Raw genomic sequence first — 20,449 nt, forward strand, 5'->3', positions numbered from 1 at the left:
GGTATCGGGGTGGCAGGGATGGGGGGGCGGCGGGTCAGGAGTGAGGGGCACCGGCAAGGCTGGGGGGGCAGGGCTGGGGTATCGGGGTGGCAGGGATGGGGGGGCGGCGGGTCAGGAGTGAGGGGCACCGGCAGGGCGGGGGGGCAGGGCTGGGGTATCGGGGGGGCAGTGGGGCAGCAGGTCGGTAGTGAGGGGCTCGGGCGTGAGGGGCACCGGCAGTGCTGGGCTTGCAAATGGGTGGGGGTCAGAATTGGGGGCCGATCTAGTTTTGGGGTGCTGCTGGTGAAACTTGGATGCTAGACAGTGTGTGGGGGGCCGTTGGCTGGCAGTGGGGGCAGGACTGGTTCCAGGGGGCTAAGTCAGGGTTGGGGGTACGGTTAGTTTGGGGGGGCTATTGGTCAGGTTGGGCATTTTTGGGGGGCTGAGTCAGGGCACTTGTGGGGTACCTGTTGCTGCATGAAGAAGCTGAGATTCATGCTTTGATCAGGCTGTTTTATTGGGTCTTCCAATGTTCTGTCCCCTGAACCCCCAAATCCCGTGAATCATGTTACCCCAAAGGGCTTGAACCCCAATATTCTGAGCTGCACAGAGTTCCCAAATCGGTGCCCCCACTCCAATGTCAGATAACCCCTGAATTTGGGGGATCAGGGCCCCCAGTCAGGGACCCCACTGGTAGCTATTTTGAGGTCCCTTAGGTCTTGGTTGGGGTTCAGGATAGAGGTGTTCTCACATGACCCCCAAAATCAGATTCTGGGGTGCTGGGATCCCCAAAAATCTAATCATCCCCCCAATCACCCCTCAGTGCTCCCCTCCCTGCACAGCAGCATCTTCTCGAATCTTCCAGCCCAGCCCCCCGCCCCCGTCCGTCCGGGGGGGTCACTGCCGCTGCCGCAAGATCTTGGGGCCCAGGGGCACCTCGTCCATCAGCTTCTGTGGGGGGCAGAGAGGAGAGTGAGGGGGTCGCCCCATTAGCCCCCCAAGATTCCCAGCCACCCAGCCTGTGCCCCTGGCTCCTCCCTTCAGGGGTATCGCCTCCCCGCCCCCCAGACCTCAGCCCCCCATAATTTCCCCTGGGGTCCCTGCTGAGCTCCCTAGGCCCCCCCACCCCGTGGGGCTGGTACCTGCAGCAGACGCCCGTGGTAGGTGTCCTCGGGCTCCCCGGGGGGCCGGGGGGGCAGCGCCCCCTGGTGGCGCCGATAGACGGTCTCCAGCTCAGGCAGGGAGTAGAGCCGGGCAGGGTCCAGCGCCCGGGCGTTGATCAGGCTCACCAGGTACTCCTTGTAGTGCGCTCTAGGGGGGGTGGAGGTCAGCCGGCGTTCGCCCCCCGTGTCCCCCCCCAGATCCCCCCGCCTCCCCCCCAGATCCCCCAGCGCCCCACACGTCCCTCCAGCGCCCGGGCGTTGGTCAGGCTCACCAGGTACTCCTTGTAGTGCGCTCTAGGGGGAGCGGAGGTCAGCCGGCGCTCGCCCCCCGTGTCCCCCCCCAGATCCCCCTGCCTCCCCCCCAGATCCCCCAGCGCCCCACACGTCCCTCCAGCGCCCGGGCGTTGATCAGGCTCACCAGGGACTCCTTGTAGTGCGCTCTAGGGGGGGACGGAGGTCAGCCGGCACTCACCCCCCGTATCCCCCCCAGATCCCCCCGCCTCCCCCCCCACATCCCCCAGTGCCGTCCCACCGCCCCCCGCATCCCCCCAGCGCCCGGGCGTTGATCAGGCTCACCAGGGACTCCTTGTAGTGCACCCTAGGGGTCAGCCGGTGCTCACCCCCCGTGTCCCCCCCAGATCCCCCCACGTCCTCCCCAGATCCCTCTGCGTTCCAGACGTCCCCCCAGCGCCTGGGCATTGATCAGGCTCACAAGGAACTCCTTGTAGTGCGCCCTAGCGGGGACGGGGGTCAGCCCCCCGCGTTCCCCAAGATCCCCCAGCACCCCTGCTGGCACCCCCAGCTCCCTCACCTACCACTGCCCCACGTGTCCCCCCAGCCACCAGCCCCCACATCCCTAGTCCTCCCGATCTCCCAAGCCCCCCAGTCTCCCACATAACCCCTCTCCACTCCAGCCCTCCAGACCACCCGAATGCCCCACAGCCCCCCCCACTCACTGGCAGAGGCCGGCATAGCCGGGGGGTGTCTCCTTCCCGCAGGCCTCGTCCCGCAGCCCGGCCAGCGTCTCCTTCTGCTCCATCACGCGGCACCCACCTGGCACGCACGGCATGATGGGTAACACCAGCGCCCCGGCTACCCACAATCCCCTGCCTGGGGGGAGGGGGCGAACCCACCTGGTTAGCCAAAACCACCTGCCCAGGGGCCGAACTCTGTCAAGGTACCCACAACTCCCTGCCCGGGGGGGGGGGGGGCGATCTCACCTGGTTACCCACAACTCCCTGCCCGGGGGGGGATCTCACCTGGTTACCCACAACTCCCTGCCCGGGGGGGTAATCTCACCTGGTTACCCACAATCCCCTGCCTGGGGGGAGGGGGCGAACCCACCTGGTTACCCAAAACCACCTGCCCAGGGGCCGAACTCTGCCAAGGTACCCACAAGCCCCTGCCCGAGGGCGGGGGCGATCTCACCTGGTTACCCACAACTCCCTGCCCGGGGGGGGGGGATCTCACCTGGTTACCCACAACTCCCTGCCCGGGGGGGGGGGGGATCTCACCTGGTTACCCACAACTCCCTGCCCGGGGGGGTAATCTCACCTGGTTACCCACAACTCCCTGCCCGGGGGGGGAGCGATCTCACCTGGTTACCCACAACTCCCTGCCCGGGGGGGGGGGGATCTCACCTGGTTACCCACAAGCCCCTGCCCGGGGGGGGCGATCTCATCTCGTTACCCACAAGCCCCTACCCAGGGGCCCATAGCCCAGTTACCCATAATTGCCCAGTTACCCACAATCCCCTGCTCTCACCTCCAGGCGCCGGGCGGGTCCCAGTGGGGGGCTCCGTGTTGAAGACAACGCTGTTATCCTGGGGGGGGGGGTCAAGAGTGAGTCCCACAGTTGCCCCCCAATGGTCACCCCCCCAACCCCCAGCTCCCCCCCATCACCCCTGCCCCTGGATCCCCCCAACCCCCCTCAGGGCCCACCCCCCGCCCCGGATCCCCCTGCGCCCCCCGACCTGCAGGAGGTGCTGCAGCCGCCCCACGTCCCAGTCGCGCAGGTAGAAGAGGCAGTCGCGGGGGTGGTGCCCGTGCAAGGACTGGCGAACCGGGCACGAGGGCACCGGGCATTTCTGGGGGGGGAGACACAGCTACACAACAGCACAACCCCCCTCCCCCCTGACAGCCCCCCACCCCCGCCAGCCCCCCACCAGCCCCCCGCCTCCCCCGACAGCCCGGCCCCCCACCTCCCCGACAGCCCCACACCGCTACACAGCCCCCCGACAGTCCCCCCTGCTACACAACCCCCCACCTGCCTGACAGCCCCACACTGCTACACAACCCTCTGCCCCCCCGCCAGCTCCCCACCCCCCGCCAGCCCCCCACCAGCCCCCCGCCTCCCCCGACAGCCCGGCCCCCCACCTCCCCGACAGCCCCACACCGCTACACAGCCCCCCGACAGTCCCCCCTGCTACACAACCCCCCACCTGCCTGACAGCCCCACACTGCTACACAACCCTCTGCCCCCCCGACAGCCCCGCCTCCCTGACAGCCCTGCACTGCTAAACAGCACAACCCCCATGTCCCCCGACAGCCCCACACCACAACCCCATCCCCCCGCATCCCCACAATGTAACACAACCCTTTCCCCCCACAACCCCCGACAGCCCCACACCCAACAACCAACGCAACACCCGTGCCCCACAACCCTGCACCACACCCCCCATCCCAAGCCAACACCCAGCAACAAACCCTACACCCTCACAGCACCCCACCCAACAACCCTACAACACAAACCCCGTCCCCCTCACAACCCCTGACAGCCCCACACCCAACCACCAACCCAACACCCGCACCCCATCACAACCCCCAACAGAACACGCCACCTGATAACCCCACAGCACCCCCCACCCCCCAGCCCCCCGCCCCCTCACGTTCTTGGTGTGAAAGGCCCCGTAGCAGCCGCTGCAGAAGTGGTGCCGGCACTGGGAGCACTGGAAGTGCATGCAGCCCCCCCGGGCCAGCGCGTACGGGAACTTGCACTTGGGGCATGCTGGCGAGAGAGAGAGAGAGAGAGAGAGAGGTGGGGGAGGTCAAGCGGGGGGCAGGAGCCGCCCCCCAACCCAGCAGCCCCCGGGGGGGAGACCGGGAGAGGGAGCCAAAGAGCAGGGAGGCTTGGAGTGTGTGCGGGGGACAGGGGGCTCACCGATCCCGTTCTCATGCAGGTATACTGCCAGCCCCTGCGCCTGGTACTGGGGGGCAGGGGGCGGGTGGGGGGCTGTGGGGGGGATGCGGAGGGCCTGGTACTGGGGGGCAGGGGGCGGGTGGGGGGCTGTGGGGGGGATGCGGAGGGCCTGGTACTGGGGGGCAGGGGGCGGGTGGGGGGCTGTGGGGGGGACAGGGGGGCTCACCGATCCCGTTCTCCTGCAGGTACACCGCCAGCCCCTGCGCCTGGTACTGGGGGGCAGGGGGCGGGTTGGGGGGATGTGGGGGGGATGCGGAGGGCCTGGTACTGGGGGGCAGGGGGCGGGTGGGGGGCTGTGGGGGAGACAGGGGGGCTCACCGATCCCGTTCTCCTGCAGGTACACCGCCAGCCCCTGCGCCTGGTACTGGGGGGCAGGGGGCGGGTTGGGGGGCTGTGGGGCAGGGGGCGGGTGGGGGGCTGTGGGGGAGACAGGGGGGCTCACCGATCCCGTTCTCCTGCAGGTATACTGCCAGCCCCTGCGCCTGGTACTGGGGGGCAGGGGGCGGGTTGGGGGGCTGTGGGGGGGATGCGGAGGGCCTGGTACTGGGGGGCAGGGGGCGGGTGGGGGGCTGTGGGGGAGACAGGGGGGCTCACCGATCCCGTTCTCCTGCAGGTACATCGCCAGCCCCTGCGCCTGGTACTGGGGGGCAGGGGGCGGGTGGGGGGGCTGTGGGGGGGATGCGGAGGGCCTGGTACTGGGGGGCAGGGGGCGGGTGGGGGGCTGTGGGGGAGACAGGGGGGCTCACCGATCCCGTTCTCCTGCAGGTATACTGCCAGCCCCTGCGCCTGGTACTGGGGGTCGTTGGTTCTCTTCCACTCCTGGAACTCCTGGCACGACAGACCCTGGTGCTGTGGCTCCCACTGGGGGGGGGGGAAGAGACGTGGGGGGGTCAACGTGGTCTTGGAGGGCCCCCCCACCACCCACACAGTCCCCCCCGCTCCTCCATGCCCATGCCCCGCCACTCTGCCTACCCTGCCCCCCAGAGCCTGCGGAACTACCCGACACTGGAGCTTCTGCCCCTTGTCAGCGTCCCCCCCCCCGGGCCCGGCTCCGCCCCCCCCGCAGCCCCCTCACCGCGCGCTTGCAGTGGACGCAGAAGCTCTGGTTGCACTGGGGACACTGGGCGGCCGCCTGCTCCGACTCGTAGATGAACCCGAACGAGCACTGGGGGGAAGGGGGGGGTGAGACAGAGAGACCCCCACAATCCCCTGAGAAACCCCCCCACAGCCTCCCCCAGAGACTCCCCCGCAGATGCGCACCAAGAGACCCCCACAGCCCCCCCGAGAGACCCCCCAGAATCCTGCCCCTCCCCTGCCACATATGTCCTCCTCTTCCCCCCACCACCAAGCCCACCCTACCCTGTGCCCCCAGCCCCCACCCTTGTCCACTGGTCCCACCCCCAGAGTTCCAGCCCAGCCCTGGCACTCAGCCCCCCAGCAGCGTTCTGGCTTGGCCCCGCCCCCGGCCCTGGGGCCCCGCCCACTCACATGGGTGCACCACTGGAACTTGGGGTCCCGCATGAGCTCGCGCTCCGTCAGCTTCTTGCTGAACAGTTCGTAGGTCTCGGGGTCCAGGCACTCACGGAGCTGGGGGGTGGGGGAGGGGTGAGCCAGGCTTTCTGGGGCTCCCCTGTCTTTTGGGGGTGCCCCACCCCCAGGCTGGGTGCAGGGGGGCTCCCAGGCATGGAATGGGGCTCACGCCAGGGGGCGTGTGTGGCTGGGGCGCAGGGTCACCCCAATACCTGGGCATGAGGGCCACAGCTGTGGGGGTTCAGGGGGACTAGGGGGTGGGAGTGGGTTTTGGAGTCCCCTGGAACCTGCATGTCCATCGGATTTGGCGGGGCTGGGGGTTTAGGGGGCTCCAGGGAGCTGGTACCTGGACGTCCAGCCTGGAGAAGCAGCCCAGCAGCTTGGGTCAGGGATTCGGGGGGGCTCAGGGAGGTTCGGGGGCCCCCGGAGGATTGTGGGGCTCAGTACCTGGACGTCCAGCCTGGAGAAGCAGCCCAGCAGCTCGGGTCAGGGATTCGGGGGGGCTCAGGGAGGTTCGGGGGCCCCCGGAGGATTGTGGGGCTCAGTACCTGGATGTCCAGCGTGGAGAAGCAGCCCAGCAGCTCGGGTCAGGGATTCGGGGGTGTGGGGGGCTCAGGGAGGATCAGGGGAGGATCGGGGGGCCCCGGGGAGGATCGGGGGGCCCCGGGGAGGATCGGGGGCGGTACCTGGATGTCCAGCGTGGAGAAGTAGCCCAGCACCTCGGTCTCCTCGCTCAGGTCGGGCGCGTCGCAGGCCGGACACACCAGGTCCGTGATGTGTTTCTCCTTCACGGCGATGGTGAAATGCTGCGCGAAGCAGTCGGGGCAGATGGTGCATTCGCAGGACGTCAGCGACTGCATCTGGGGGGGACGCAGGTCAGATGGGGCCGGCTGGGGGGGATGTGGGGGGGGCGGCATCTGGGGACTCGTCTGGGGGGGCCGCGGGTCAGACGGGGCCGGGAATCAGCCCCTCAGGGGAGATGAGTTGTGGGGGGGGACACATGTCTGGGGGGGATGCATCCGGCAGGGGACACAAATCTGGGGACTCGTCTGGGGGGGCTGCGGGTCAGACAGGGGCTGGGAATCGATGCCCGGCGGGGGGGTGCAGCGCCCGGCGGGGGGTTCGGCCTGGCCGGCGGGGGGGTGCAGTGCCCGGTGGGGGGGGTGCAGCGCCCGGCGGGGGGGGTACCTGGTTGCGGGGCAGGGCCCAGCCGCACACGGCGCACTCCCAGTTGAGCAGGCGTTTGATGAAGTCGCGGTCGGGGGAGGCCCGCACGGCGTCCACGATGTCGGCCAAGGCCGCCCGCCCCCCCCGGCCCCCCGCCGCCTCCTGCTCCCGCACCAGCGACAGCACCAGCTCCGCCCGCCCCCAGCTGGGCAGCCCCAGCGAGGCCAGCAACCGCCGCAGCAGGGCCTGGGGGGAGAGGGAGTCAGCACCCCACGGCCCCCGCTTCCCCCCGCCCGTGGCCCCCACAGCCCCCGCTTCCCCCCGCCCGCAGCCCCCACGGCCCCCCACAGCCCCCGCTTCCCCCCGCCCATGGCCCCCCACGGCCCCCGCTTCCCCCCGCCCGTGGCCCCCCACGGCCCCCGCTTCCCCCCGCCCGTGGCCCCCCACGGCCCCCGCTTCCCCCCGCCCGTGGCCCCCCACGGCCCCCGCTTCCCCCCGCCCGTGGCCCCCCACGGCCCCCGCTTCCCCCCGCCCGTGGCCCCCATGGCCCCCGCTTCCCCCCGCCCGTGGCCCCCCACGGCCCCCGCTTCCCCCCACCCGTGGCCCCCATGGCCCACCCGTGCCCCCTGCTTCCCCCCTGCCCGCAGCCTGCATAGCCCCCCCACGGCCCCTGCTTCCCCCCTGCCCGCAGCCCCCATGGCCCACCCGTGCCCCCTGCTTCCCCCCCGCCCGCAGCCCGCATGGCACCCCATGTCCTCTGCTTCCCCCCGCCCGCATCCCCCATGGCCCCCCCATGCCTCCTGCTTCGCCCCCACCTGCAGCCCCCATGGCCCCCCAGTGTCCCCTGCTTCCCCCCGCCCGCAGCCCCCACGGCCCCCCACAGCCCCCGCTTCCCCCCGCCCATGGCCCCCCACGGCCCCCGCTTCCCCCCGCCCGTGGCCCCCACAGCCCCCGCTTCCCCCCGCCCGTGGCCCCCACGGCCCCCGCTTCCCCCCGCCCGTGGCCCCCACGGCCCCCGCTTCCCCCCGCCCGTGGCCCCCCACGGCCCCCGCTTCCCCCCGCCCGTGGCCCCCCACGGCCCCCGCTTCCCCCCGCCCATGGCCCCCCACGGCCCCCGCTTCCCCCCGCCCGTGGCCCCCATGGCCCCCGCTTCCCCCCGCCCGTGGCCCCCCACGGCCCCCGCTTCCCCCCACCCGTGGCCCCCATGGCCCACCCGTGCCCCCTGCTTCCCCCCTGCCCGCAGCCTGCATAGCCCCCCCACGGCCCCTGCTTCCCCCCTGCCCGCAGCCCCCATGGCCCACCCGTGCCCCCTGCTTCCCCCCCGCCCGCAGCCCGCATGGCACCCCATGTCCTCTGCTTCCCCCCGCCCGCATCCCCCATGGCCCCCCCATGCCTCCTGCTTCGCCCCCACCTGCAGCCCCCATGGCCCCCCAGTGTCCCCTGCTTCCCCCCGCCCGCAGCCCCCATGGCCCCCCACGGCCCTTGGTTCCCCCCTCGCTCCCACCCCCAGACTTCCCCCAGATCCCCCCATCCCCGGCTCTGACCTGCCGGTCAGGCGCGTGGAAGTCGATCTCGGGCTCGGCCGGCTCCCACATGCGCCGGTGGAACGGCTCCAGCTGGAGGCGCTGCAGCTCCATCAGGGCCCCCCCCAGGTCGCCCCCGTTCTGGTAGAGCGCCTGCAGCACCGGCCCCCGCTCTCCGAACCCCAGCGCTGCCAGCTCCCGCACCTGCAGGGGGGAGAGATGGGACCCCGGACACGGCCCTGGGCCCCGGCCCTCCCCACAAGCCGCACTGCTCCCAGGCCCCGCCCCACCCCACTGCTCCCAGGCCCCGCCCCTCCCCACTGCTCCCAGGCCCCGCCCCTCCCCACAAGCCGCACTGCTCCCAGGCCCCGCCCCTCCCCACTGCTCCCAGGCCCCGCCCCTCCCCACAAGCCGCACTGCTCCCAGGCCCCGCCCCTCCCCACTGCTCCCAGGCCCCGCCCCTCCCCACAAGCCGCACTGCTCCCAGGCCCCGCCCCTCCCCACTGCTCCCAGGCCCCGCCCCTCCCCACAAGCCGCACTGCTCCCAGGCCCCGCCCCTCCCCACTGCTCCCAGGCCCCGCCCCTCCCCACTGCTCCCAGGCCCCGCCCCTCCCCACTGCTCCCAGGCCCCGCCCCTCCCCACAAGCCGCACTGCTCCCAGGCCCCGCCCCACCCCACTGCTCCCAGGCCCCGCCCCTCCTCACTGCTCCCAGGCCCCGCCCCACCCCACTGCTCCCAGGCCCCGCCCCTCCTCACTGCTCCCAGGCCCCGCCCCTCCCCACAAGCCGCACTGCTCCCAGGCCCCGCCCCTCCCCACTGCTCCCAGGCCCCGCCCCTCCTCACTGCTCCCAGGCCCCGCCCCTCCCCACAAGCCGCACTGCTCCCAGGCCCCGCCCCTCCCCACTGCTCCCAGGCCCCGCCCCTCCCCACAAGCCGCACTGCTCCCAGGCCCCGCCCCTCCCCACTGCTCCCAGGCCCCGCCCCTCCCCACAAGTCGCACTGCTCCCAGGCCCCGCCCCTCCCCACAAGCCGCACTGCTCCCAGGCCCCGCCCCTCCCCACAAGCCGCACTGCTCCCAGGCCCCGCCCCTCCCCACTGCTCCCAGGCCCCGCCCCTCCCCACTGCTCCCAGGCCCCGCCCCTCCCCACAAGCCGCACTGCTCCCAGGCCCCGCCCCTCCCCACTGCTCCCAGGCCCCGCCCCTCCCCACAAGCTGCATTGCTCCCAGGCCCTGTCCCTCCCCACTGCCCCCAGGCCCCGCCCCTCCCCACAAGCCGCACTGCTCCCAGGCCCCGCCCCTCCCCACAAGCCGCACTGCTCCCAGGCCCCGCCCCTCCCCACTGCTCTCAGGCCCCGCCCCTCCCCACAAGCCGCACTGCTCCCAGGCCCCGCCCCTCCCCACTGCTCCCAGGCCCCGCCCCTCCCCACAAGCTGAACTGCTCCCAGGCCCCACCCCACCCCACTGCTCCCAGGCCCCACCCCTCCCCACAAGCCGCACTGCTCCCAGGCCCCGCCCCTCAAGCCCTCCCCTTCCCCTGCCTCAGAACCCTTTCCCCCTCCAAGGACCCACCCCTCACCTCCCCAGGTCCCGCTCCTCCCCTACAAGCCCCTCCCTGCCCCACAAGTTCTGCTCCTCCCCTCCCACCCAAGCTCCGCCCCCACCTTGCTGCGCCGGGCGCTCAGGCAGCGGCTCACGGCCTCGTCCAGGTCACCCTGGCTCTGGGTCCAGGCAGCTCGAGCCTCCTGCTGGGTGATGGCGCCCAGCTCGGGACCCGCCCCCCGCTCCGTAGCCTGTTCCACCACCGCGTCCAGCACTGCGGGCAGCTCCGAGCGCAGCCAGGGCAGGGGTAGCTCCGTCCCCGAGTACCGCAGCGCCGCCCCCACTTCCTCCGGGGGCACCCCCGCCAGCTCCGCCTCCTGGGGAGAGGGCGGGGTCAGAGAGAGCCCCGCCTCCTCTGCTGGGAGAGGGCGGGGTCAGAGAGAGCCCCGCCTCCTGGGGAGAGGGCGGGGTCAGAGAGAGCCCCGCCTCCTGGGGAGAGGGCGGGGTCAGAGGGGGTTTCCGGCTGGCTCCGTCCCCGATGATGGAAAGGGAAGAGTTGGGTTGGTCTGTGCACAGAAGGGGAGGGGCCTGCACAGGAGACGGGCACAAGAGGGGGAGGAGCTTCAAGGCAATTCAGGGACAGGGTAGGGTCTACAGATTTTTTTCAAGGGCAGGGGGAGGGGCCTATGGAAAGGGGGTGGGGCCACTCACCCGGATCATGGCCACCAGCTTCATCCCATCCTCTCGCAGCTTCTCCTGCCGCCGACGCTCCACTTCTTCTGGTGACAGGGAGTGGGGCTTGCCCGGACGCCGTAGTCCCTTCTCTTCTTGGGGGGGGCCCCCAAGCTGGCTGGTCCGGTTACAAACCTCACACACCCGCCCAGGCAGCTGGTTCCAGAAGGTGCAGTGTTCACACTGCCAGCCCGGGGCCCCCTCGGCCTGCAGGGAGCAAGTGGTTAATGGAGGGCGGGGGCTGCGGGTCGGGAGCGAGGGGCACTGGGGGGGGGGGGAGGCCAGGCCCAGCGGGGGGCTGCGTGTCGGGAGCGAGGGGCACCGGGGGGGGGAGGCGAGGCCCAGCGGGGGGCTGCGTGTCGGGAGAGAGGGGTTCCGGGGGGGGGGGGAGGCCAGGCCCAGCGGGGGGCTGCGGGTCGGGAGCGAGGGGCACCGGGGGGGGGGAGGCGAGGCCCAGCGGGGGGGCTGCGTGTCGGGAGCGAGGGGCTCCGGGGGGGGGAGGCGAGGCCCAGCGGGGGGCTGCGTGTCGGGAGAGAGGGGTTCCGGGGGGGGGGGAGGCCAGGCCCAGCGGGGGGCTGCGGGTCGGGAGCGAGGGGCACCGGGGGGGGGAGGCGAGGCCCAGCGGGGGGGCTGCGTGTCGGGAGCGAGGGGCACTGGGGGGGGGAGGCGAGGCCCAGCGGGGGGCTGCGTGTCGGGAGCGAGGGGCACTGGGGGGGGGAGGCGAGGCCCAGCGGGGGGCTGCGTGTCGGGAGAGAGGGGTTCCGGGGGGGGGGGGAGGCCAGGACCAGCGGGGGGCTGCGGGTCGGGAGCGAGGGGCACCTGGGGGGGACGCCAGGCCCAGCGGGGGCTGCGGGTCGGGAGCGAGGGGCACCGCCCTCTTACCTGTGTGGGCACCGGAGGGCCATCCAGGGGAAGCTGGGGGTCGGGGGCACCGGGCCGGCCGGCCAGCCGGGGGCGCTCACACATGGCACATAGCACGGTGGGGCCAGGGTTGAGGAAGGTGCAGGTCTGGCAGGCCCAGGCCCCACGGGGGGGGTCCCCCTCGGGCGGGAGGTTGGGGGGTGTGGGGCAGCCGCGGGGCCGGTCACATCCCATGCATAGCACGGCCCGCGCCTCGTTGGGGGCACGGCAGGCGGCACAGCGCCAGGGCAGGCGCGGCTTGGGGGGCAGGGCCGGGCGGGCGACCGGGGGCTCCGATGGCACCATAGACAAGCTGGGGAGAGAGAAGGGGGGGAAGAGATGGGTAGGGCCCCCCAAATCCCCACAGATCTCCCCATGCCCCCACCCTGAACCCACAGCCCTCCATTCCTGTACCCCAATCCTCACAGCCCCCCACTGCCCCCACCCTGCACCCCAAATCCCCACCGCACCCCACAGCTTCACCCTGCACCCCAAATCGGCACTGAACCCCCATTCCTGCACCCCAATCCTTACAGCCCCCCACTGTCTCCACCCTGCACCCCCAAATCCCCACTGCCCCCACCCTGCACCCAAATCCCCACCGCACCCCACAGCCTCACCCTGCACCCCAAATCTGCACTGAACCCCCATTCCTGCACCCCAATCCTTACAGCCCCCCACTGTCTCCACCCTGCACCCAAATCCCCACCGCACCCCACAGCCTCACCCTGCACCCCAAATCTGCACTGAACCCCCATTCCTGCACGCCCAATCCTTACAGCCCCCCACTGTCTCCACCCTGCACCCCCAAATCCCCACTGCCCCCACCCTGCACCCAAATCCCCACCGCACCCCACAGCCTCACCCTGCACCCCAAATCTGCACTGAACCCCCATTCCTGCAAGCCCAATCCTTACAGCCCCCACTGTCTCCACCCTGCACCCCCAAATCCCCACTGCCCCCACCCTGCACCCAAATCCCCACCGCACCCCACAGCCTCACCCTGCACCCCAAATCTGCACTGAACCCCCATTCCTGCAAGCCCAATCCTTACAGCCCCCCACTGTCTCCACCCTGCACCCCCAAATCCCCACTGCCCCCACCCTGCACCCAAATCCCCACCGCACCCCACAGCCTCACCCTGCACCCCAAATCTGCACTGAACCCCCATTCCTGCAAGCCCAATCCTTACAGCCCCCCACTGTCTCCACCCTGCACCCCCAAATCCCCACTGCCCCCACAGCCTCACCCTGCACCCCAAATCTGCACTGAACCCCCATTCCTGCAAGCCCAATCCTCACAGCCCCCCACTGCCCCCACCCTGCACCCCGAATCCCCACCGCACCCCACAGCCTCACCCTGCACCCCAAATCGGCACTGAACCCCCATTCCTGCACCCCAATCCTTACAGCCCCCCACTGTCTCCACCCTGCACCCCCAAATCCCCACTGCCCCCACCCTGCACCCAAATCCCCACCGCACCCCACAGCCTCACCCTACACCCCAAATCGGCACTGAACCCCCATTCCTGCAAGCCCAATCCCCACTGCCCCCAACATCCCCTGTGACACCCCCTCCCCTCCCCCACCTCTGCTCTCCCCTGGCCCAGCCCAAACAAGGACCCATAATGCTCTGGGGCAACTGTCGCCCTCTCCTGGCAACCGAATGGAACATTCCAGAATCCTCTGGGGTTTTAAAGGGCCGGGAGCCCTGGAAATGAGATTGGGGGGTTGGGGGTCACAACCGTCTGGGGGGTCCCTAAAACCTGGGGAAGGGGGGACTGGGGTCAGGCAGGGGGTCCCCCGAACCGAGGGCCCTGTTGTCCGAATGGAGCTGGACTCCGCGGGCGAGCAGGGTCCCTGTCATGGACTTGACATGTTGGGGTGCGGGCAGCTGGGAGGTCCCCCCGGTGCTGGGTCCCCCCGGTGCCACGCCCGTCGGCCTCCCGGGATTTGGACGTTTAATTGAAAACCTAGCCTGGAAAACTGGCACCCGTGTTCGAGTCACCCATTCGGGGGGTCGGGGGCGTTTTCCTTCCTTTTATTCATGAATATTAAACCCTGGGTTTTAAACTGGACACTTTTCATTTCTATTTTCAATTGACTCTTTTCTGGTATTGAATGTTGAATCGAATTCGTGCACTCGGCGTTTTATTTCCCAATGAATTTGTGTTTCGTTTGTTGTTTCTCCCGAGGTTACTGTTCAGCCATTCGAGTATTTGACCATTGTCTTTCTTCACGAGAGAGCAAAGAAGGGAAGCCAAGGACGGAAAACTTCCCTTTGATTAACCGCGGGGCGAGGGTCTGGTTCGCTTCGGACACACGGCGCTTTACAGCAAAGCTGTTATGAAACATTCGTCAAACATGGACATTTTTTATTTTGATTTTCAATTTAATATTTAATTTCTCTTGGTTTCTTTTTGAATTGTAATTCACCTGATCTTGTGGGGGTTTTGTTTTTTCTTCTTTGTTTAGTAACATTGAAAGCGTCTGAAATGTCCTTTTTTAGGTCCGGCTTTCATTGAAATAACACTTTGGGGGCCTTTTCCTTAGTAGTAGGGCAAAGATGTGATTTTTAGTTTTAGTTTCAATTTATTTCAGGTTTTATTTCCTGGGATTTCAGTCTGAACGGTCATTTGTTTATTTTGCAGTTTGGGTGTTAAAGAGAAAAGAAATCTTTCAATTCATTTGTAATGGTAATTCATGTATTGCCTGGGGGTAGGACAGGGTTCAGGGGGTACCCAAGTCCTGGGGGGCTCAGGGGGTCACAGAGGGGGCCCATTATATGGGGCAGAACAGGGTTCAGGGGGTCCCCGTATCCTGGGGGCTCAGGGTGAGGGCCTCCAATACCTGGGGGTGGGGTAGTTCAAGGGGATCCGCGTTACCTCTGTGCAGGGGGCCCGGCCCCCAAGCCTGGCTCCCCCACGGACAGGCGCCGGTGCTGGGCCCGGGCTGGGTGCTTGTGGAAGAGACGGTCACATTCAGGGCAGAGGCTCTGGTTGCATTCGGGGCAGAGCAGGGATGCTAGCTCCAGCCCACACAGCAGGCAGGTGGCCGGGGGGGCCGGCCCTGTGGGGCAGGAGAGAGGGATCACCCCATAGCACGGCCCCCCATGCCCTCCAGCCAGTGCTCCCTCGCTCCCAGTCCCCACCGCCCTGCCTCACAGCACCCCCACTCCTCAGCCCCACAGTGCCCCTGCACTCTCCCAAGTGCCCCCCCAGCTCCTCCGTTCCCGACCCCACAGCGCCCTCCACAGCAGAGCCCCGTGTCCCACAGCGCCCCCACTCCCCAGCCCCCCACTCCCCACACCACCCCCCACGCTGTCTCCACAGCCAGTGCCCCCGTGCCCCACGGTACCCCCAGTCCTCAGCCCCACAGCTCCCCCCACGCTCTCCCCACAGCGAGAGCTCCCTGTGGCACGCACCTGTCTGGGGCAGGGCTCCGGGGGGCGCTGTGTCGTGGATGGGCACCGAGTCCGGGATCAGGGTCACCTGGAAGAGACGAAGGGGTGACAGGCCCAGCCGACCCCCTCGATCCACCCGACCCCCCAGCCCTGCCCCAGCCCCCGACCCCATCTCCCCCAGCCCTGCCCCAGCCCCCAACCCCCTTCCATCCCACCCCTGCCTCCCCCAGACCCTCTTCCACCTGCCCCCCTCACCTCTTGCCCCCCCTGCAGCATTCCCTGCAGGATATCGGGGTTCGGGTGATTGTTCTGAAATAGAAAAGCCACAATGAGACTCAGCCTCCGCCCTGCCCCCCCTCGCCCTACCCCACAGCACCCCCTGCTCAGCCCCCACCCCGCTCCCTGCCCCACGGTGTCCCCTGCTCCCCCTACTCAGCCCCCACCCCACTCCCTGCCCCACGGCACCCCCTACTCAGCCCCCACCCCACTCCTTGCCCCACGGCACCCCCTGCTCAGCCCCCCCACTCCCTGCCCCACGGTGTCCCCTGCTCCCCCTACTTAGCCCCCACCCCACTCCCTGCCCCACGGCACCCCCTACTCAGCCCCCACCCCACTCCTTGCCCCATGGCACCCCCTGCTCAGCCCCCCCACTCCCTGCCCCACAGCGTCCCCTGCTCAGCACCCACCCCGCTCCCTGCCCCATGGCTCCCTGCTCAGCCCCCACCCTGCTCCCTGCCCCCCAGCACCCCCTACCGAGAGCAGCAGGTTGAGCTCGGCCCGCAGCAGGACCACGTCCACGGTGACAGAGGCCACACGCCGGGCGTCCGGCTCCTCCAGCCCCTCGGCGAAGCTCAGCCCGTCCGACTGCTGTTCCGTGTAGCCATAGAGCCGGAGCACGTCCCGCCCGCCCTGCGGGGAGCCGCGTTAGCACCGGGGCTGGGGGGACCGGTGGGTGAGTACCTGGAAGCTGGGAGATATGGGGCGGCTGGGGGCGGACAGGTGGGGGGATACCTGGGGGGCTGGGAGATATGGAGGGGCTGGGGGGTGACCGGTGGGTGGGTACCTGGGGGGCTGGGAGATATGGGGGTGTTCGGGGGTGACCGGCGGGTGGGTACCTGGGGGCTGGGGCGTAACTAGGGTGTTGGTAACTGGGGGCTGGGAGATTGGGGGTGTTGGGGTGTCAGTACCTGGGGGGCTGGGAGATTTGTGGGGCCGGGGGTGTCGGTACCCGTGGGGCTGGGAGATTTGTGGGGGGCGAGGGTGTCGGTACCCGTGGGGCTGGGAGACTTGGGGTCTCACTTGTATGGTGTTGACCGTGCTGCAGAAGATGGGGTTGTTGGATACTGGGGTACAGGGAGTGAGTGGGGTTCAGGAGTTGGGCAGTTCAGCAGACCAGAATGTGGGATTTGGGGGGTCTCACCTGGCTTCATCTATGCTGAAGACGACAAGGTTGTTGGGTATTGCAGTTCGGGGGGGCTGGGTGATCCGAGGGGTTTCAGGGGCTGGGGGGTTCAGTGTAGCTGGGTGATCTGGGGGCGGGGGGTTCAGGAGCCAGGGTGGTTCTGGGGGCTCAGGGACTTGGCGATATGGGGCCCGGGGGGCTCAGGGGCTGGGGAGATTCAGAGGGCACTAGGGGTGGGTTCCGGGGCCGGGGTCTCACCTGGATGGCGTCGACCGTGCTGCGGAAGACGGGGTTGTTGAACTTGACCCCGCGCCAAAAGCGGGGTTTCAGGGGGTTCAGCAGGTTGCGCCCATATTTCTCCAGAATGTTGAGGGCTGTGGAGATGGTTCGCAGGCAGGCCGGGGGCTAGGGGGTGACGGGGGCGCATGAGGGGCACCCCAGAGCAGATACCCTGCCCCCCATTTCCTCCACAGCCCCCCCAACTCCCCTCCCACCAGGATCCCCAATTCTGCCCCTCTGCTCCCACCCAGAGCCCCCAATCCCTCCCCCACCCCCACTCTGCCCCTCCCCCAGTCCCCCTTTTTCAACCCCAATCCCCCTCCCAGCCCCACTGCCGCTGACCCTCTTCAGTGCCTTCAATGCCCCCTCCCCTTCCCAGCCCCCCAGCCCTACCCCCAACTCCCCCCACCTGCCATCTGCCCCCAATGCCTGCTCCCCAGCCCCTCATTCCTGCCCCCAACAGGACTTCCCCCTCCCCTTCCCAGCCCCCTAACTCCCCACATCTGTCCCCAGTGGCTCCTCCCCTCCCCAGCACCCCATGCCTGCCCCCCAACTCCTCCATGCCCTCCATCTGCCCCCCAACACCCCCTCCACTCCCCAGCCCCACCACTGACTCCCCCCACATCTGCCCCCCATAACACCCTCCCCGCAGCCCAGCGCTACCTGCCCCTGCATGTTGGCGTGGAGGATGCCCTGGGCGTCGATCTCCCGGTACTTGACGTGGAGGGGCAGGGGAGCCTCAACCAGCTGCTGGACAGTCTCGGGGTGCAGGTCCCCCGGGCTCTGGGCCAGGGCCCGCACCAGCTCCTCCCGCAGCTGCAGGAACTGGGGCTCCCCGAGGGGAGGAGGTGCCTGCGCCATGACCTGGCCTGGGGGAGAGCGAAGGGTTAACTCGCTGACCCCCATACCCCGCTTCCTGCAACCAGCGCCCCCCGGACCTCCATATCCCCAGCCAGCCTTCCCCATACCCCGATATCCCCCGGCCAGCCCTTCCATACCCCGATCTCTGCAACCAGCCCCCCGTACCCCGATATCCCCCAGCCGGCCCCTGTACCCCGCTTCCTGCAACCAGCCCCCCACCGGACCTCCATATCCCCAGCCAGCCTTAACCCATACCCCGATATCCCCCGGCCAGCCCTTCCATACCCCGATCCCTGCAACCAGCCCCCCACACCCTGATATCCCCAGCCAGCCCCTGTACCCCGATCCCTGCAACCAACCCCCCATACCCCGATATCCCCCAGCCGGCCCCTGTACCCCGCTTCCTGCAACCAGCCCGCCCCCCGGACCTCCATATCCCCAGCCAGCCTTCACCCATACCCCGATATCCCCCGGCCAGCCCTTCCATACCCCGATCCCTGCAACCAGCCCCCCAAACCCCGATATCCCCCGGCCAGCCCTTCCATACCCCGATCCCTGCAACCAGCCCCCCATACCCCGATATCCCCCGGCCAGCCCTTCCATACCCCGATCCCTGCAACCAGCCCCCCATACCCTGATATCCCCAGCCAGCCCCTGTACCCCGATCCCTGCAACCAACCCCCCGTACCCCGATATCCCCCAGCCGGCCCCTGTACCCTGCTTCCTGCAACCAGCCCCCCCCCCCGGACCTCCATATCCCCAGCCAGCCTTCCCCCATACCCCGATATCCCCCGACCAGCCCTTCCATACCCCGATCCCTGCAACCAGCCCCCCATACCCCGATATCCCCCAGCCGGCCCTTCCATACCCCGATCCCTGCAACCAACCCCCCATACCCCGATATCCCCCGGCCAGCCCCTGTACCCCACTTCCTGCAACCAGCCCCCCCCCCGGACCTCCATATCCCCAGCCAGCCTTCACCCATACCCCGATATCCCCCGGCCAGCCCTTCCATACCCCGATCCCTGCAACCAACCCCCCATACCCCGATATCCCCCAGCCGGCCCCTGTACCCCACTTCCTGCAACCAGCCCCCCCGGACCTCCATATCCCCAGCCAGCCTTCACCCATACCCCGATATCCCCCGGCCAGCCCTTCCATACCCCGATCCCTGCAACCAACCCCCCATACCCCGATATCCCCCAGCCGGCCCCTGTACCCCGATCCCTGCAACCAACCCCCCGTACCCCGATATCCCCCAGCCATATCATGATCCCTGCAACCGATCCCCTGTACCCCCATATTCCCAGCCAGCCTTCCACTGTACCCTGATTCCCCCAACCCACCCCCACCCATACCCTGATTCCTGCAACCAGCCCCCCATACACCCATATCCCCAACCCGCCCCCACCTTACCCCGATATCCCCCAGCCAGCCTCCTACTGTACCCCGATATCCCCCAGCCAGCCACCGCTGTACCTTGATTCCGCAACCCGCACTCCCCCATACTCCAATACCCCCCAGCCAGCCCCCCACTGTACCCTGATATCCCGAGCCAGCCTCCCATACCCAGATCCCATTGGCCAGCTCCCCCGTACCCCCCAGTCTTCCCTGGCCAGCCCCCCGCCCCATACCGTGATCCCCCACCCCACGACATCAGCCCTGTCCCCCTGTCCCCCAGTCCCCCAAAGCCCCAGGGATGCCGGGGGGCGGACCTGGCGCGGGGGGGGGGCCCGAGCGGCTGCTGGAGGTGCAGGGGGCGGGGAGTGCAGGGTGGGCCCTGGGGCGAGTCGCGGGGGGGGGAAGGCGGGTGCAGGGTAAGCCTGGGATGGGTGGGGAGGGTGAAGGGGGGCCGGGGAAGGGGTCGGGGGAAGCAGTGGGGTCGGCGGGGGGTGCAGGGGGCCGGCGGGAGGGGCCTGGGGTCGGCCTAGGGGGAGCCTGGGGTGGGGTCGGGGGGGGCCGGAGGACGAGTCGGGGGCTGCAGGGGGGCCGGCGCGGGGGTTCTCACCCTTCAGCGGGCGGGGCCCGGCCGAGAACTCGCGGAAGCAGCGCGCTGGGGACTGAAGAGAAAGAGAAACAGCTGATGGGGGGGCGGCAGGGAGGCCCGCGGGCCGGTAGGGGGGCGGCAGGGGGGCAGGTTGGCAGGTCTTGCAGTTGGGACAGTGAGGGTAGCCGGGGGACCCAGGGCTGGGAGAGGGGGGCAGTGGGGCTCAAGGCCGGTAGGGGGCACAGGATGCGAGGGCAGTGGGGGGCCCAGGGCCGGAAGGCTGGCGGGGGGGGACGGTAAGGGGGCAGATCTGGGAGTGGGGGCAGTGAGGGTCTTGGGGGGGGCCCAAGGTTGGCGGGGGGGGAAGTAGGGGGACTCTGAAGCTGGCTGTGGGGATTCCCGGGGCTGGCAATGGGGGGCAGGCGCGGCAGGGGAGCAGGTCTGTGAGTGGGGGACAGGGCTGGCAGTGGGGACCCCGGGACTCGGAGTGGGGGCAGGGAGGTGTCAGGGGGACCTCAAGGGTGGTGGGGGCCGGCAGGGGAGGGCAGGACTCGCAGTGGGGTGACAACAGGCTCTCAGGGGGATCCCAAGGCTGTCAGGGGACGGTAGGGGGCAGGGAGTGGGGGTAGGGCGGCAGGGCTGGTAGGGGGCAGGGAGTGGAGGATAAGGGAGTAGGGCTGGCAGTGCGGGTCAGGGCCGGCAGAGGGCGGTCGGGGGGGACAGGGGGTCTCAGGGTACCCCAAGGCTGGCAGTGAGGGGCAGGGCCGGCAGGGGGCGGGCCGGGGCG

The 20,449-nt window shown here is 69.7% G+C and overlaps 1 protein-coding gene across 2 annotated transcripts; it reads right to left on the reverse strand.

Moving 5' to 3' along the window:
• Nucleotides 1–478: 478 nt before the first annotated feature.
• RNF31 (ring finger protein 31) lies at nucleotides 479–20,441 on the reverse strand. Of its 2 annotated transcripts, XM_084645870.1 has the most exons (23): nucleotides 20,401–20,441; nucleotides 19,684–19,735; nucleotides 17,478–17,683; nucleotides 16,794–16,940; nucleotides 15,887–16,042; nucleotides 15,389–15,442; nucleotides 15,155–15,221; nucleotides 14,616–14,799; nucleotides 11,714–12,044; nucleotides 10,811–11,038; nucleotides 10,222–10,476; nucleotides 8,582–8,764; nucleotides 7,059–7,283; nucleotides 6,557–6,730; nucleotides 5,829–5,927; nucleotides 5,416–5,505; nucleotides 5,087–5,201; nucleotides 4,030–4,148; nucleotides 3,115–3,228; nucleotides 2,907–2,964; nucleotides 2,099–2,252; nucleotides 1,122–1,290; nucleotides 479–930 (listed from the first exon to the last, which is right to left on the reverse strand). In XM_084645870.1, the coding sequence occupies exons 3-23, from the start codon at nucleotides 17,673–17,675 to the stop codon at nucleotides 877–879; spliced, it is 3,174 nt and encodes a 1,057-aa protein (XP_084501996.1). In that variant the 5' UTR covers nucleotides 17,676–17,683; nucleotides 19,684–19,735; nucleotides 20,401–20,441; the 3' UTR covers nucleotides 479–876. The 2 variants fall into 2 exon arrangements, with proteins under 2 accessions (XP_084501996.1, XP_084501997.1); XM_084645871.1 differs by lacking the exon at nucleotides 20,401–20,441 and having other exon boundaries at nucleotides 2,099–2,195.
• Nucleotides 20,442–20,449: the final 8 nt, after the last annotated feature.

The sequence above is a fragment of the Lepidochelys olivacea genome (assembly GCF_965140295.1).
Source record: "Lepidochelys olivacea isolate rLepOli2 genome assembly, chromosome: 13".
NCBI classification, from domain to species: Eukaryota; Metazoa; Chordata; order Testudines; family Cheloniidae; genus Lepidochelys; species Lepidochelys olivacea.